The following is a 19,171-nucleotide window of genomic DNA, read 5'->3' on the forward strand; positions in this document are numbered from 1 at the left end:
GGCCAAGCCCTGGTGGCTTATGCTTGCAATCCTAACTACTCAGGAAGCTGAGATCTGAAGATTGCAGTTCAAAGCCAGCCCAGGCAGGAAAGCCTGTGAGACTCTTATCTCTAATGAGCCACCAGAAAACTGGAAGTGGCACTGTGGTACAAAGTCGTAGAGTACTAGCCTTGACCAAAAGAGCTCAGGGACAGTGCCCAGGCCCTGAGTTCAAGCCCCATGACTGAAGGGGAAAAAATTAGTTGAGCAATGAGGTTCTTTATAAATAAGGAGTTTGGTTATGTGATAAAAACAATGTTTAAGTTCTAATATGAGGTTAGGAGGATATAGTAAGAACTAATTGGAGGTGGGGGAGGGAAAGGATAGTAGAAGAAAAACAAAGGAGGGGGGTAACAATGTTCAATAAGAAATGTACTCATTACCTTACTCATGTAACTGTAACCCCTCTTCTGTAACACCTTTACAATAAAATAGAATTTTGAAAAAGGAACAGACTGGCTGGGACTGCCATGAAGGGCCACAGTGAAGACTGTGTTTATGAAGCCACTTGTCTGCAGGGTTCACATCACACTTCAAACGTACATCAAAGTCAGCCAGAGCAAGAAAGTCCTTAAGAACTCTTATCTCCAATTAACCACCAGAACGTTGGAAGTAGAGTTGTGGTTAAATGGTAGAGCTCTAGTGTTGAGAGGACAAAGTTGAGGGATAGCTCTCAGGCCCTGAGTTCAAGCCCTAGGTCCAACACACACACACACACACACACACACACACACACACACACACACACACACACACGGATACTTTGTATTGTTTTGTCACTTTTAATTGGACTGGACTGAAATTCTTCCTTGGAAGAAAGCTAGAGTATATGAGCAATTGTAAATTAAAATGGGGGGGGGGGGAATGTCCTCTTATTACCTGAAGAATAGAATAGTTGAACCTTCTCTGCCACAAAGAAAATCATGCCTAGAGAGTTAAGCTAACGTTGGATTATAGAGAATACTGTGTAGAAATAGTGTTGAAAATAAACACTAGTTTCTAAAACAAAATAAAATCACTGTGATGTAAAGTAAAACCAGCATAGAATTTACTACAATGACCAAGTTTTGTTGTAGTTTCTACAGACACTAGGTTGATTTAAAGAATCCGAGATATATTCTTAAGCTTTTCTAAAGTAAATTCTAACATAACGCAGGTGCCTTCATACATTGCTGATTGTTGTACTTCCTGCTTATGGTGGTTGGAGGAGGAGTGTAAAATGCATTTGGCTCAAGACGGTGTTTAGATTTCATGGAGTGAGCGGTCACTGCCATAAGGAGTATCCTGGAGAAGAGGATCTGATCACTTTTGTGATCAGGCCCCCAAGTGGAAGAACCCCTCCTTGAAGACTAGGATTCCTAGGGACACAGAACTTAGAAGTTGTGAGATTGAAAAACACAGATTCTCCAAGACGCTCACTGAGAATGGTGCTGAGAGGTGCCACTCTTTAATCCTTAGACTTCCTTATACTCCCCTGTGGAGATACCTCACCAAATATGAGCTTTATATTTAAAGGGACCACTGTATCTACAAGCTGGAGACTTAACCATGTGTCTCAAGAGGTGTTGCTACCACAATGCATTTTGGTTAGGAATACTAGTAAGAGTCACTGACTTAATCCCGGGGCCCATGGCCTTACTTCCTTTCTCAGAATGTAGGCATATCCTTTGATCTGAAGCAATATTTTCTAATGGAACATGTCAATGGTTCAGATGTGGGGAGCCTGGTGCTCTGTGAGGGCCAAAGATATGAGGGCAGAGAAATCCAAATGGCTACCTTTAACTACACTCAGGCTTGATCTGAGTTGTTGTCTTCTTGAGGGTGAATGTCACCAAGACAGTCAATCCTACATTGATAGAATCATGCTATTCATGAGCCTTAGAAAGGATCTCTGTTCCTGTTGAGTGAAACAGTAAACAACAACAGTAACTGGACCAAAGGTGGAAAAGGGAGATGCATACATGTCTTCTGTTTCTGCTAGCATGTCTGCTCCATTTATGAATATTTTTTTATTAGCATGATGAGAAAAGAGTGAAGGAGAACTTGGAAATGTAACTCACCAAATAACACTGCTTCCAGGGCTGCTTTTCACATCTTCTCTTCATTCAGTGTTCTCTGGTGCACACACAAACACAAATACAAGGAATGGCACTCATTTTTGTGTGACTATGCAGCATTTGTATTTGGCAAAATGATCAAAAGAATCATAATATAAAACAACTTATATGACAAATATGATCTTTAAGCAGTCTATGTCAAGGGAAATAACTTTGGAAAAGGATAGCTGGCCTCTAATATGTTTATATTCCAAAACAGATGAGAATAAGCTATAAAAACCTGTGATCAAACCAGAATAAGTAAAAAAAAAAAAAAAAGGCATCTGAGATATTGAGAGAAAACATACACCTCCAACTTGGGTAACCTCTTCCAATAAGCAGAGTGGCACACATCGGATGATGACAGCAGGATTAACACTGAAGCTGAGTTCCAGCTTCGAGATAAGAGAAACGGCCAATCAAATTGTATGAAAAGCTTTGGACATAACAGAACCAGAGGAGGGTCTAATTCCTAGTGCTAGATTAGGCAGGGATTTGATCAGGTCTTTTGAATAATTGTTAGGGAATAGTGACAAGAGTTCAGTAGGTTTCGTAATTCTTCCTTCTTGCAGAATCCATGTGATGATAAACGGCACAGAGACATCTGGTCCAGGGAGAAAACTTGTGACCATTTACCAAAGTTCCTCGTAATTGGGCCACAAAAAACAGGTAAGCATAGTCAATTGTAAAAACAGGTAAGCATAGTCAATTGTAAAAACAGGTAAGCATAGTCAATTGTGTTACTATGAGATACACTTTTGTATGGCACTAGTGGATTAGATTTCATTTTGTGACATTCTTAGATGTCCCTATGGGTTCTTTGAGCTCTTATTTCTTTCCATGAAGCACTTTCATTCCACAACTCTCAAGAGGTCTGTAACCTGGCCATGACGTAAGCATTAAATTATTTAACCACAAAGTTGTAGTTGAAAACTAGATGCATTGGAATAAATGTCATACTTTGAACGTTTTGATTTTCATTGTACCAGTTATACTTTTTGAATTTGTGTGTATATGCGTGTGTACGTGCAGGAACATGTGTGTACAAACCAGTTCTGTGGTTAAACTTAAGGCCTCACTCTGTAATTTGGCTTTTTCACTCAAGATTGATGCTCTTATCAGTTAAGTTACAACTCTGATTGTGATTTTTTTTTTTTTTGTCGGTCGTGGGGCTTGAACTCTGGGCCTGGGAGCTGTCCCTCAGCTCTTCAGCTCAAGGCGAACGCTCTACCACTTGAGCTACAGCGCCACTTCCGGTTTTCTGGTGGTTTATTGGAGATAGGAGTCTCACAGTCTCTCCTGCCCGGGCTGGCTTTGAACCACGATCCTCAGATCTCAGCCTCCTGAGTAGCTAGGATTACAGGCGTGAGCCACCAGTGCCCAGCTGATTGTGATTTTTTTTTTTTCTGGTTAGTTGGAAATAAGGTTCTCCCAGCCTTTTCTGCCCACATTGGCTTTGAATTCAATCATCAACTCTTATTCTCTTGACTAGTAGGATGTCAATCATGAACCACCAGTGTTTGACTGAAATTCTCATTTAAAAAAAAATTTGTGGCTCTGCTTAATTAATTCCCAAATTCAATTATGCAAAAGTGATCTGGATAAATTTAAGATATTTTACACTGCATACTCTCCTTGTGTGGATGTTTATTCAGAGATACAGCCATTATGATGACACTGATATTTCACATGTATGATTGCTGGTACTGGGGCTTGAATTCAGGACCTTGTGCTCTTGCTAAACTTTTTTTGCTTACAACTGACATTCTACCACTTGGGCCACAGTATCAGTTACCATTTGTGTGGTTAACTGGAGATAAGAATCTCTCAGATTTGCCTGTCCTGCCTGGCTTCTTATGTTGATCCTTGGAACTTAGTTTCAAGAGTAGTTAGGATTACAAATATGAGCCACTCAAACCTGGCAGTTGTGTTTTAATTTGTTTAAATAATCACTCAATGTTAATATGTTGGACTCATTTTCTGATAACAACAATGTCTCCCTAAACATTTTTCCTTGAAATTTTCTCCTGAACTGAAGGACACCGGGATAGAATATAGTAAAAGAGAAAGTAACTCACCAATGGGATGACACTTTCAATTAGAATATTTTATACTTTCTTCTAGATGTGACAGTTTTATACACTTTGCTCATGTCCTGATTAATTAAAGTTTTTATTGAGTTGCTGCATTTTGAATTCACTACTTCAACTACAAGCATTTTTATTTGTGAGTGCACAAACCGAAACACAAAACAAAGTCACAACAAATAAGCCCAGCTCCAATGAAGATATTTGTAATATAAGCAAGTAGATCATTTTAAAGGTTGTGGGCAATATTTCCAGACTATTAGATATTGGTTGTTGAAATCTTTTCTTCCTCTAGGAATATGAATTGTATTACAACAGTACGTTAACACATGTCCATAGAGGAGAAAAAAGGACCACATATTTTCAGATAGATCATATTTTTGTTGGTGATTAATATCTTCACTACTAACTCTGCCAGCACAACTAAAGAAATAACACATTTCTGTGTTGTAAAATTTATGTGAACATTTTAATTTAAAGATATTCTCTATCATTTGTCACTGATTTTACTTTTTAGTTCTGCTAGAAAAATTACAAGTTCATAGTTATAAATCTGCTCCCTTCTTGTTGTTTGTATTTATAAAAACAATAAGTTATACATGAAGATTTTAATATTTGACCTACTAGTATGGCAATGATGAAATATTTAGCTTATTTTGACTTTTTCCAGACAAAAGAACAAATAAGAAGGCAAAAAGAGAGAAAGAAATTGGATACTAATATCATATCTTACCTCCTATGAATATATTATTCCAATACGGAAATAGAAAAATTCTTAAAATCCAATATAGAAGTGTGAGTCATATTAAGTTCTCTGTATTGCTTTAGTTGGCAAAACTTCCATGGCTTTCAGAGACTGTAATTCCCTGGAGGGGAGTCACAGACAAATGCTAACAATCTGGCCTTTCAGTGCACTGGCTTTCAGCAATTTCAGCATGGTGCATGCAACCCTTACAATAAAAAGAAGCTCCAAAAATGAACCTGTAACTCCTATCTGTTCAGCTGGTATGGGGTGAGAATGGATGGATGGATAGGTATTCCAATTTGCCATGGCACAAATATTACAAGGGATTTTTGTTTGCTGAAACTGAGGGAGTAAGGGTGGGGAAAAAACATTAGTAGACATGTGGCAGCCTTGGACTTAATTGTATTTGAGTTTCACATTGCGGTTGTTTGATGTGCCTCAGGACAGCATTGCATCCTTGATCCTTAAGAGTCAAATTGTAATATTACCAGTGCAAGAAGAAGATGTCTTCTTTCTTCATAAGGTTAAATTTAGCACAATAATTCTTAGAGCATAATTCATTGGTCTTAAATCTTCCAGAAGATCAGTGTTTCCATGGTCAGTACTATAAACTTTTCTTGATTCAGCTGGCTTAATCTGGTATATTGAAATTAAGAGCATATATATACATGTGTATATATATACATATATATGTAAATATATGTGTATGTGTATATATATACTTTCTTTTAGAGGATTGCATGTATGAAGCCTTCAGATTTCTTTCACAAAAATATTGAAACCGAAAATTTCATGGCTCATGATACAATGTAAAACCACATATCCCTTTTTCCTGTTGGGAGAGCTTTATCTCTCTTCTACTCAGAGGACTCCTGAAAACCTCCAGCTCCCAGCAAAGGCATAAGATTCTGAACAGAAAGTGGAGAGTTTCTAGTTCCAAGGGGAAACCTAGGAATGACTGAGAGGGTGATTGTACATTTTTTTAGAGAATAATGGGAGGGTTGACATTGACCAAGAGGCACTATCCTTATGAAATGACATGCTGAATTTAAGCCACTTTGTACAACTACTTGAAGATAATGAAACAGCTCTTCATAGTAATGAATGGGTTTATAGAATAGTATAGAATATCCATTATTGATATCCAGCAACAACTTAAAAATATTTCTTAGTGCTTGTATGTGCCCACATTTAATTACTAAGGACAAGTCAGTCGATTTCTTTTGTTTCTCTCCCTCTCAATCTCTTTCCTTTTCTTCTTCATGATTCAAATATTTCTTTTCCCTCTCTCTTTCTATTTTTCTTTATTAACTCAATCTATTTGAACTGTTTGGCTCAAGTTTAACTGTCAATGGAAGGCCTACCAGATTCAGGTACTATGTCTGTTTCTAGAAATAGAGATAGAGACAGCCCATGTCTTTTATGTTTTTAACCATTTAACTCCAGAAGGGAAATTAAATCACCTAGCTTCTGGAATTCTATCCCAGCTGGATCATCAGACCACTTTATTAGTGCAAATAAAACCACAGTGATTAATAACATGCACACACACACACACACACACACACACACACACACACACCAGTTGGAATATTCCTACGTTGAAATGAACCTGATGTTAAAGAGACCACTTTGACATCTGAGTTGGCCTTCTAAATATTATTATTGGAGATAAATTGCTGTCTTACTTTTTCACTTATTCCCATATAACCTCTACCTTCCTCTTTGTAATAGGAACAACCGCACTTTATTTATTTCTTCTTATGCACCCTTCCATCATCGGCAACCTCCCCAGCCCAAAAACATTCGAAGAAGTTCAATTTTTTAATGGCAACAACTACCACAAAGGAATCGACTGGTAAGGAAAACAACAAAGAAAATAAACTCTATTATGAACACATGCTCCATCACTACAGACCAATTACAGATGTATGCATGGCATCTGCATAATTGAAGAATAAATTTGTTATGCTCAATTCTACCACAGTGAATTAGAAATTAATTTATAATGATGATATGTTTAATCAGTGTTGCCTATAATTTGATTTGGACAGTGCAATAATGATAATATTTTTCTGGTAAGTTAAAATGATTGAATAAAGAACATTATGGGATATTTTTTCACCAGAATTATTCATAAGGATATTTAAAATTCTCTTTAAGCATACTATTATTTTACACAGACTACATTTTCTTCACACATAATTTGTCCTCACAATGATGCTGGTGGATTCAAATAAATCAGTAGGTTGCTTTATTTTATACTCTGTGACTTGTATCTCCATTAACCACATAAACTGTATGTGTTATACCGCAACACATATTTCTCACACAAATGATAATTGAGCATTCCCCAAACGATATCAATTCTAGTCACTCACATGCACGAGAGAAATACTAATTTGCAATTGATAAATTATGAAAACATTACCATAACATTTTTCATGTATGAAATGGAATAAACTTGATATTGGAGATGATCATCACTCTGGCAATCATTTTTCTAGTTCGATTCCAATTTCCTAGGAAAATATAATCTTAGATTTGACTTGCAAGTAAACAAGGCAAATCTCACCGGTGGAAAAATTTCCTCAGTGTGCATGTTTGTAGACTGTAATCTTGTATGTCATCCTCATTCATGAGTCTATCTTTCTTTCTCAGAAGTAGCAATGGTTAACACTGGGCAGAAACAAAGCTGGTGAGCAGACTCATCTTCCCTTTGTGAGCAGAAACATTCCCTCTTTGCATCTAGAATATGACCATCTGCCTTGCTTTGAACAGGCTGAACAAGTTTGAGCATTGTCTGCAAGTTACCAAAGTCAGAAAGGCAATTCCCTCTTATCAGTGAGCTCGAATGGAACACAAATTGTTAAGCAGGAATATAGATGAGCTCTCTTCTGCACTCCACATTCGGGAAACATAATAACAAATGTCAAAGAGGAAAATAAGTGTCTTATATGAATTCTTAATTGCTCTCATTATTTATTTCTAGAACATTTGAGGGTTAGAGAAGTGAGGAGCTGTAAGGAGGGTTATGTACATAATTAAAGCCTTGTACTGAATTAACCTCAGAATATATTGATTCTATAACCTACACACAGAAGAATGTTCTGACAGCATATGGGGAAGTGAACCTACCGACGCACGGCAGGATCAACTGGCAGGAAAAATCCTCTTAATTACTGTAGATAGACGATAATGTGCTCACATGGTAACATACACTACAGATTATACAGAAGTGTTATTTTTTTTCTTTTTAAAGGAGAATGGCTACGCCTTAATCAGTTTAGAATTTTATAGATATTTTGGCTTACACATCTTTCTGTCATGTAAACTTCAATCTCATCGTACAAGTTTGGCCTTCAAATTTGCAAACACACATTTACAATCTTAAAATATCCAAGCGAAAGGGTAAGATTCCCTCCCTCCCCACCTTTTCCAGAAGTCAATTGTATTTCTAGAGTTGGCTTGTGGTACCACAGATCATCTTCTTTTCTTTCTCACTCCAATTCTATCATTTCCCTGCCTAAAATTAATCATAAAAGCAATAATTTTTTGTTTATAAAACATTAGAAGTATACAGAAAAAGCATCATTTGAATTATCTTATTACACAGTAATTAGAAGTTACAAATTAATTCTCATCCAGAGGACAAGAAAAGAAGATCCCAAGCTAATGAATTATTTTTCTCTCTGCCTTCAGGTATATGGACTTTTTCCCTACACCTTCCAACCTTACAAGTGATTTTCTGTTTGAAAAGAGCGCTAATTACTTCCATTCAGAAGATGCTCCCCGGAGAGCTGCATCTCTCATCCCCAAAGCCAAGATCATCACTATCCTCATTGACCCCTCAGATAGGGCATATTCTTGGTACCAGGTATGCTCAATGAAAACAACAACAACAACAAAATCTTCTGGCTCAGGTGTGGCTCAAGGGATAGAGCACCTTCCTGTCAAGTCTAAGGCCTCAAGTTCAAACCCCAGTTCTACTAAGCAGAAAGAGAGAGAGAGAAGATAAAGTGAGGAAGGCGGGAAGGCGGGAAGGAGGGAAGACAGGAAGGAGGGAAGGCAGGAAGGAAGGCAGGAAGGAAGGCAGGAAGGCAGGAAGGAAGAAGGAAGGAGGAAGGACATGCTAAAAGCATCTATTTGGAGCATGAAAGAATCACCAGAATAAAGCCCCGATGCACTGAAGGTTCAAATTTTAAAGCAACTAAACACTAAACAAAAATATCTGTCTCTAAAGAATTAAATATATAACATATAACAAATTGGACAAAGACTTTTAGGCGTAACATCACAGGAAAAAATCATACTGCAAAGAATGGTTTGTCTAAATCATGTAAACATGTAAAACATTAGTCTGTGAAGAAGTAACTAAACTAAAAGTCTGTCTCTAAGGATCCCTGCCAACAGAAGGAGAAGAGCAAAGCCACATGTATTCCATTGAGGGTGCAAGTGGCCGGATATTGGCTGCACTTGTAGAACACTCAGAAGTGTGAATTGAGCCGGTGTGAGCATGCTCATTTGTTTGTTGTTTAGGCACAGATGTAGAGTGTGTGCTGGCAAGAGTGAGAAACCCTGTCAAGTTCTCACTTCCAAAGAAACAAAAATTCAGTCTTTAGATGCCTACCCTGTACTTTCAGGACATTTGTCTTGTCTGCTTGCTACACTTAGACTCATGCCACTAAAAGACATTTAGAATTTAATTTTGATTCATCTTGCTGCAAATTATTTCCCCCTTGATTTTTGGCTTTAAAAAGATAGTAGATATGTATTAGAATGTATTACATAAAATGTATTACATAATATATAATTGTGCATATGATAAACAATTGCATAACTAGGCAGTCACAATATAAATTCAGGGACAAGAGACAAAATAAATGTAACTCAGTTTAATAATAGCCCTTAGAATCCTAGGTGTGTGTGAAATTAAAAATAACATAGTAATTATGGGATATGAATGCAATATGATGGTTTGTTGGAGCAATCAGTTGGAGGAATATAGAAAAAAGAAAGAATATTGAAAGATGAATAAGTTGCAAGTATGCTATGTGTATATAAACATACACATATACGTATAAACATATGCACTCACATACAACCTAAAGAAACTCACCAAACACTTCTTGAATATGAGAGAGGAAAAGAGAATAAGAATATATGGGAGGGGTGAACTTCTTCAATAATTATGCATCTATACCAGAGTCACAAGGAAATCCCCTTGTATTATTAACATATGCTAATTTTAAAACTCAAATGCAAAACTTTACTTCATCATTTTGCTACTGATGCTCAGGAAAGTAAATAATAAAAGGAAGTCAAAGAATCTCGATTATAAAAGTAGGTTTTAAATGATCTAGACAATTTTCCTTCAAAAGAATGGGGTGCAAGGGTAGAAAGAAAGGGTCATAGAAGAGATAAGTATGGTCCCAGGATATTATATACGTGCAGAAATATGTCACGTTGGAATCCAATTCATGTATGTCAATTAAAAAAAAGAAATCTGAATGATTCCAAAACAAAAGTAAGGGAGAAATGAGACATAAGCCTGTTACCTCGGAGTAAGTGGGATGAAGGAAAATTTGAATTTAAGATGAAACATTTCCAAAGAAAATGAGAAACAAAAGGTCTCAGAGAGAAAATAGTTGAGCAACCCAAAGAACTCTAGGAAAGAGTACATAGATGGTTCAATAAGTAGAAATATAATTCAAAAACATAATGCATAGAATCACAAAAAACAACCATCTAGAAATACAATCATAAGCATTTTTAAACAATAACTGTTAACTCCATTCATTAAACTACTGAATGACAAGTTCCAGTGAGAGATTTGAGATGAGATGGATGTAGAAACAACATTTTAATACACCTGCAAAAAAAGCCTGTCAGGTCATATAAAATTATTTATAGATGGTAAAAAAGATCACTGTTACATTAATTACTATAACTGTTATATACATTTACAAGTAAAGGAAATATTGAACTTTGCTTATGGGATACTGTAAATAAAAGGCTTATTTTAATTTTTGTCAGTCTAAATTAATTGAGTCTATTGGATTCAGTGATTGGCCTCTAAGAAATCCTTGTTTCAATCTTGAGGGACAGATGATGAGACAAAAGTTCCTGGAAATATTCCTTCCAAGACTTGGAACAAACAATCTGAAATGATTCTATGGCCTATCCTTTGAGAAATCTAAAATGAATTCATCTGGTAAAAGTCAGGGAAATACCTTGATGAAAGAGCATGTTAAGGAGAAGAACGTGGAGGGAGGGTTGAATCTTTGTACAAGAATGAAATAAAATTGACTATAGATATTTAAAATGTCCTTTGGTACTCTTCAATTTATGGAAATAACATGAACCCAAACTATGGGAGAATATTTTTGTGTTTGTGTATGCTTTGTTTAATTCATATAGATAGCAAAAGGTGGCTAAAATGAACTGTTGTGTGGGTGTGTATGCAAGTCCTGGGCCTTGAACTTAGGTACTGGGTGCTGTCACTGAGATTTTTGTGGGGTTTTTTTTTGGTGTTTTGTTTTGTTTTGTTTTTTTCTCATGGTATGGCTTGACCACTTGAGTCACAGCTCTACTTCTGGCATTGTGGTGGGAGACTGGAGATAAGAAACTCATGAGTTTTCTTGACCAAGCTGCCTTTTAACCGTAGTCCTTAGATCTCAACCTCCTAAGTAGCTAGGGTTACAGGTATGAGCCACCAGCACTCAGTTTAAGGGCAAGTGTATGTGTGTGTGTGTGTGTGTGTGTGTGTGTGTGTGTGTGTGTGTGTGTTTCTTTTAATGGTGTCAAAAGTATTACAAATGTTAAACCTTAATTAAAATTTTTGAATTCAAGTAATTGAGGAAAATGTTGAGTTTTTCCATCGCAGAAATAGTTACTGCTTAAAGAAGGCTTTTTTTCACGTCTATGAATTCATGGAACCTCTATACTGAGAGTGCTTCTCTGTGCTTGCCTTTCCAAATAAATTCTTTGAACATGCAGCTTTGAAAGGAATTATTTTTTTTCTGATAATACTTTTTAGTGCCATGTGGCTGAGAGCAAGGCCCCAGAGTGCCCAACATATCAAAATAATGTAGCTTATTACTTAGCTAGTCCTGTCTATTCCGTAAATACCATAAATCTACCACTCAGCAGGTGTGATTCAAAACTTCTACAAATGCCACCTGCTACTGTAATTTCTACCCCACTTTTTTTTAATAATGGACCTCACTGAGGAACTAAAATGCTATTTTCCCCCATAAAATATGTCCTTTTGTGACTACCTGGTCATATTTTTTATACTAATCTTAGTTGCAAGCATATAAGGAAAAGTTAGCACTAAAGTTGGTATGAATCAGTATAGAACAGATTAAGTGTGGCTTTATATTAGCACTGATTATAATAGAGCCTTTAGTTTTACTATAGTCTATTTTGCACATGGAACTGAGTCATCTTACATACTCAGCATAAGGTATATACATATGATACTAACAATCTGCTACCTACTTATTTACTCTTGGCCATGTCTTCCAAAAATCAGCACTTACTAAATCAGTTTTATTTTTCTAGCTATTCTATTTCTAAAATTTTATTTCTAAACTCACACCTAAGACCCAGTATTCCTACAAAGGCCCAATATCATCAAACATTTCAGAACCTGATATAATTCTTTGGCTCTCCTCCACTAACGTCTCTTCACATTCCTTTGTAGATACATAGGAATATCGTAGATGAAATCAATTTGCTTACCTCCATACACCTCATTGACCTTCACTTATTTTATCTGATAAAGTCCTTTTAGTTCCCATATTTGTTTTGTTTCTGGTTATCAAAATCATTTTCATGACATGTTAGCTTAAAAGCTTTAGCCACTATAAATGGCTCCTTTTTTTTCTTTTTTAGAAATGTGTGTATTTTTCTATTGTTATTGCAAAAGTGATATAGAAAGAAGGGTTACAATTACATAAGTTAGGTAATGAGTACATTTCTTTTTAACCAGTGTCATCTCTTCCCTCCCAGTTTTTTCTTCCCATCCCCACCCACAAGTTCCATAGTCTAGTTGATTACCACTCCTGCCTTTCTCCACCCTTTGTCTCTATTTCTGTGCTCCCCTTCCCATCCCAAAAAGAGATAAACTTACAAATAAGACAAAGGTACAGAAAACAAAACAGCAACAAAGAAAAAGTATCCTCTTGTTTCCACTTCCTGGAGTTCATTCCAATAAATATTATTTTATATGATCATATGTACATAGTGATTCAGCTTTGGTGATCCTCTCCTAAGAATAGCCTCCTTTGGTCTCACTGTGTGAATATCGAGAGACTTACATAGTTTATTATGTCCCTGTGTATTGTTTTTCTTTTCTGCCTTCTCCCATCCAATATGTCTGCTTGTAGATTTATAGGCACATTCTAGTTACCACAAATAAGGGAAACCATGCAGCCTGTGTTTCTTTGGGTCTGGCTTACTTCACTTAATATAATTTTTTCCAAGTCTTTCAATTTCCTTACAAATAGCACAATATCATTCTTTCTGATGGAGGAGTAGAATTTCCTTGTGTATATAACTGGCTCCTATTTCTATGTGGCTGAATTAATCCCTTATTGGCCTGGCTGTCAGAGCAAGAATCTTTCCATCTCCAGTCCAACACATGACTTCATTACAATCTATTACTCTATTTTCTCCATCACTAGATTTGACTTCTGTGAAGACAATGATTTATGTTTTTCTTACATCTTTTTGTTTAATCTCCAGAATATATTGCTATTCTTTGTCCTAGAAAGGGGCCCAATAGATGCTTCTGTATTGACTGATAAAACCATCTCTCACCAAGTTGGCTCTCTCTTGTTTGAAGCAACCATGGATTGGTCTGAGGATTTGGAACTGAAATGTAGAAGTGAAGCAGTATCTGAAAATTAGCATTTTTAGGGAGAATCTCATGGGGAAAGCAACAGGATTTGGAGCTATATCATCAGGAACATGATACTTAAGTGAGCACTAGAATTAACACCAGCCAGGTAGAGAAACTCAGAACTGTCAGGACCTCCTGGAGTAGCCGTAATGAAACAAGTGAGAGTCATGATGTTAGCTAACTCTTACTCATTTAATCTCTTTTCATCAGGCTTGATTTTGACATTGTTTCACTTCTAATCAAAAGTGAAGGCCTTTGTAATGAAGCATTTTTGATGAAGCGATAAACAGGCTTGATCTGAGTATCAATGATATGGTGTGAAGGTTTGTATTTGAAGATACTTCAAAGTGTCCCTAAATAGTGAAATAGGCCAAGGGCTAAGACCTATTTATATGTGTGCAGCATTTATCATGCATTTCATTCAAAAAATCAAGATACACACATACACACACAGACATGTGTGTCTGCCTCTATATTTTTTGTGTGTGTGTGCCAGTTCTTGAGCTTGATCTCAGGATCAGGGTACTGCCTCTGAGCTTCTTTTTGCTCAAGGCTAGTGCTCTGCCACTTAAACCATGGATCTCCTTCCAGCTTTTGGTTTTTGAGTAGTTTTTTGAAGATAAGAGTCTTATAGACTTTCCTGCCAAGGCTGTGCTCAAACCATGATCCTCAGATCTCAACCTTCCGAGTAGCTAGAATTACAGGTGTGAACCTCCAGCACCCAACAAAATTAAGTAATATTTGTTACTGTGTGAAATGATAAGGATACATTAAATAAACACTCATCATGCACATGTATACACACCTATGAAAGCATACTCACACTGACATTTGTTCTCAGGACCTGGATACTTTCCCTTAGCTCTTTTCCTCAAGACTGGTGTTCTATCCCTCGAGCCACACAGCTCTACTTCCTCCACTTTTTCAATTAAAAGTAATTTTATGGGCAGGGAATGTGGCTTAGTGGTAGAGTGCTTGCCTAGCATGCATAAAACCCTGGCCATGATTCCTCAGTACCACATAAACAGAAAAAGCTGCGAGTGGCACTGTGGCTCAAGTGGTAGAGTGCTAGCCTTGAGCAAAAGCTCAGAGACAATGCCCAGGCCCTGAGTTCAGGACTGGTAAATTATAATAATAATAATAATTTTACATTTGAGTTTTTTTTAATTTACAGCATCAACGGTCTCATGAAGATCCAGCAGCCCTGAGGTTTAATTTCTATGAAGTTATTACCACAGGGCAATGGGCCCCATCTGACTTGAAAACACTGCAGAGGAGATGTCTGGTGCCAGGATGGTATGCAGTCCACATAGAGAGATGGCTAACCTACTTTGCGACTTCCCAGGTAATGTCCTGAAATGGCTTTTCTCTGTGTATTTGATCATGACTACATTGCACTGACTAGCAGAAAATGAGAATAAGGGCTACTACAGGTAATAATTAAAAATCAGAGACAATGTGACAACAAACCAAGGACCTTATATATAGATATATAGATAGATATGTATGTGTATATAATATAGATATATATAATTTTACTAGGGCTAATAGAACACTGTTAGATGGCTCTGAAATACAGATGTGGGGTCTTTTAATTAGAAACGGATGATCTTTAAGTGAAAAGTTCTCTCCAAAGAGAAGTCAGATGATTCACAGGCAACAACTTCCCAGATTCCTGCCCTGGGGACCCGGGTAAGGAAGGAGCTCAGAAATCTGTCATAATGGGAAGTGCTATAATGGCTTAGGGGGTCAAAGTTTAGAACCAGAAATAAGAACTTGAGGAAAGCATCACATCCCCCGCTAGTTTTCACCCCAGCCTCAGGCTCCATTGAAGCTCCATGTGGAATATCAGACAAATCCAATATTCTAGGGCAGAGGACCAAGTTCAGAAAGTCAGAAACAAGTTTCCTCTACACATAACCCTCCTCTTGCTATATAATAATAGATGGGGAGTGAGGCAGAGAATAGCTAGGAGAGGGTGATATTGGTTAGAATACAGGGGGTACATTTATGGAGATGTAACAATGAAATTCTCCCCTGTATGACTAACATAAGATAATTTTTAGACAAAGAATTGATGAGTGTTTAAGCCCTAAGCCGCAGGGTATGCTCAAGGGAAATGCAGTGGGCTGGAAAGTTATCTGATTATATACACCAGCATGGAAGAATCCTGGTCCAACTGAAGTGCTGAGTCAAGAGAATTTCTCCATTTGCTTCTGATTGAGAATAAACTGCATTAAGGGCTATTACTGAATAACTCACAAACAATTGCAAGTTAAGGGAAACTTTAATTACTGTAAATTTGAAAGATGTAAGAATAGCAAACAGTTAAAATGTAGTCTAAGGAATGCATGCTTTCTTCATGCTGACCTAATTTATTCAAGCTATCCCAGGTCAAGAGAGGGAACTCACTCTATTCCATTTAGTTTGTTCTTCCTGAAGTGACTATTTTTGACTTGGCAGTTGCTAATTATTGATGGACAACAGCTGAGATCTGACCCAGCTACTGTGATGGATGAAGTCCAGAAGTTTCTGGGAGTTACACCTCATTATAATTACTCTGAAGCACTAACGTGAGTCTATTCTCATGCTTGATCTCATTTCCATTATTTGGCATCATAAATTATCACCAGTAGGTGTATATATAGCATCATTAATACTAGCAATGAATTTATACATCATTTTGCTACTCAAAAGCAGTCCAATCTTCATCACTCATGTACCCTCTTCCTTTGGAAGACCAGGAATACTTTATCTTATAAAACACTATAGATATTTTATATTATGATAAATTCCTCTATTTGCGAGCTTTTTCCCAATACATATCAAGTTGATTAAACTTTTTTACATGTCTTCTCCATACAAAAAGTATCCTACTAATTGGATGATAAAGGTGATTTTAAAAAGTGAAGTTTTTTTTTTCCTGTGAGTAATTTAAAAGTTGGAAGTGAAATACAGATAATAATTACTCCCTCTGTGAAAGTGAGAAGTATTTGGGAACGAAGTATGTTTATGTTTTATTCCGTATTCATTAAATTATTTATAAACAGATGCAATTATAGATGAGTTCTACTAGTCCATCGTTGCATTGTAAAATGTCTCCAAACCTTCTGGCATATAATAATGGCGATTTTATTACAGTGGGCCAGGAATTAGGCAAGGCACATCTGTTTTGTTCGTGGTGTCTGAGTCACAGCTGGGAAGTCTGGAATGTCTGGGTATGGTTCAAATGGCTGAGGTCTGAAATTACCTGGAGACGTCTCCCTTACATGACTGGCTGCTGGACTGAGCTAGCTCAAAGGCTGAGCTCAGGAACATGAAGACTCTTTGTGTGGTCTCTCTGTGACATTTCCATGAGCTTGACTTTTCCATAGTCTAATGTCTGTGTGCCAAGAGGAAGTAATATCTAAGGAAGCATGTAGACTCCTCTGGTCTAGACTTGAAAGCTACATAAGACCTCTTATGCTGTATTCTATGGGTGGCCATGATCACTAAGGTCAGTCCAAATGTAAGTCCGGCTCAGAGAGACAAAGCACATGTGTTTTCTATCAAAAATGGAGGTTAGATCTAAATTGGAAACAGTATGCAAAACATACAGGATCATAGGTGATACAGAATCATATATTAACTAAAATATGGTATATTCAGGAGAGAATCCCAGTAGTGTTACTCCATTGAACAACTAACTTACAGTTCGTTGGCAAGAAGGAGGAGAAAAGAGAAGGATAGAAGAAGGGAAAGAGGAAGGTTGAGTGAATACAGTCATAATATTCAATGTACATATATGAAAGAGGAACTAGGAAAATTGGGAGAGACTGGGAAGAATTATGAAAGTGTGACATTGAACAAAATGCATTATACTCACAAAGCTACAGGTCAAATTGAAACCCCTTTGTACAAATATTTAAAAGCAGGGTGCTGGTGGCTCATACCTGTAATCCTAGCTATTCAGGAGGCTGAGACCTGAGGATTATGGTTCAAAGCCAGTCCAGACAGGAAAGTCCATGGGACTCTTAATTCCAAGTAACCTCTAGAAAACTGGAAGTGGTGCTGGGGTTCAAAATGGTAGAGTGCTAGCCTTGAGCAAAAGGAGATCAGGGAAAGTGCCCAGGCCTTGAGTTCAAGCCACACAACAGACAAAAGAATAAACAAGTAAATTAAAAAAGAGGAACAATTGCTTTAGCATTAAAAAAAAAATACAAGAATAGGGAAATGAAAGCTCTTAATGACAAGGGTAGGCCAAACGTTGCCATCTGTAGTGACAGAGGAGCATGCTAGATAAGAGATAATGTTACTTTCAACTTAAGAAAATAGACCCAAAGTTAAGGTAACTTAGAGTAAAGAGGTGGGTGAGAACGTACAGAAGCAAAATAAAACAAAAATCAAACTGTGAAGCCATCAAAACAGATTTGAAAAGGGCATGGAGTTTACTCATAAAAGACTCCCTCACAAAGTCTGAGATAAAGCCAATTAAATTTTAGATGAAACTCTAACAAGCCTGATTATGTAATTTCCCAGTTCATAGCAAATTAGACTCAGCAATTAGACAATTAGAGAGGGTAATGGAGGGACAGGAAAAACGGTAATAAGATTGGGTTGTTTCTTATCCACTAAAACAACCTAATGAAGTTTATACCCACACATGGAAATAGCAACATGGAGAATGCCCACTCATGTTGATTAAGGAGACAAAGTTCCTTATAATATGTTTTACATTATAATCATCGACGTTGCCCTATCTTGCCCTGCCTTTTGGCAGTCAATTGTTTTGGTAACGACTCTATGCTATGTACTGAAAATATTTACTAATGGCTCAATAGGCTTGTAAAAATCATGCATTGTGTCTCATCACAAAAAGGTAATATAGTGAGCAAAGTATAATAAATTAGAAAAGCAAGTACCAGCCAACTCATGTCCCAGAAGTTCTCTCACAGTTACGTGTAAAAGGTTTTGCAATTTAATCCATAATTTTATGCCTACTAAAATGGAAACGTGATGAGATGAATTGTTCAAATTTAGAGAAAATAAATACCCTTTGTTATACATAGCATATTGAAAGTGATTGGAAAGCAAAGCACATGGTTTCAAGGTTATAGGAACTGCACCTTTTAAAAATATTTTGTTCTTTCTTAATTAATTTGTATTGTAAATGTTATGTACAGAGGGGTGACAGTTATATAGGTCAGGTACTGAGTATATTTCTTTTTCAACACTATCACCTCTTCCCTAATTTTCTCCCAATTTTTCCCTCCTGAAAACCCTCCTCCCCAAGTTGTATAGTTGATTTTCAGCATAG

General features: G+C 36.8%; 1 protein-coding gene across 1 annotated transcript in view; it reads left to right on the forward strand.

Moving 5' to 3' along the window:
- Positions 1 to 19,171, forward strand: part of Ndst4 (N-deacetylase and N-sulfotransferase 4) — a 246,403-nt gene that overhangs the window by 221,604 nt on the left and 5,628 nt on the right. Inside the window, exons 7-11 of the mRNA XM_042697594.1 lie at positions 2,708 to 2,804; positions 6,702 to 6,825; positions 8,670 to 8,844; positions 15,050 to 15,220; positions 16,339 to 16,448. Of these exons, the coding sequence (XP_042553528.1) occupies positions 2,708 to 2,804; positions 6,702 to 6,825; positions 8,670 to 8,844; positions 15,050 to 15,220; positions 16,339 to 16,448 (677 nt within the window). The remainder of the gene's footprint in view (positions 1 to 2,707; positions 2,805 to 6,701; positions 6,826 to 8,669; positions 8,845 to 15,049; positions 15,221 to 16,338; positions 16,449 to 19,171) is intronic.

Source organism: Dipodomys spectabilis, unplaced genomic scaffold (assembly GCF_019054845.1).
Source record: "Dipodomys spectabilis isolate Male_0828 unplaced genomic scaffold, ASM1905484v1 ptg000225l, whole genome shotgun sequence".
Lineage (NCBI taxonomy): Eukaryota > Metazoa > Chordata > Mammalia > Rodentia > Heteromyidae > Dipodomys > Dipodomys spectabilis.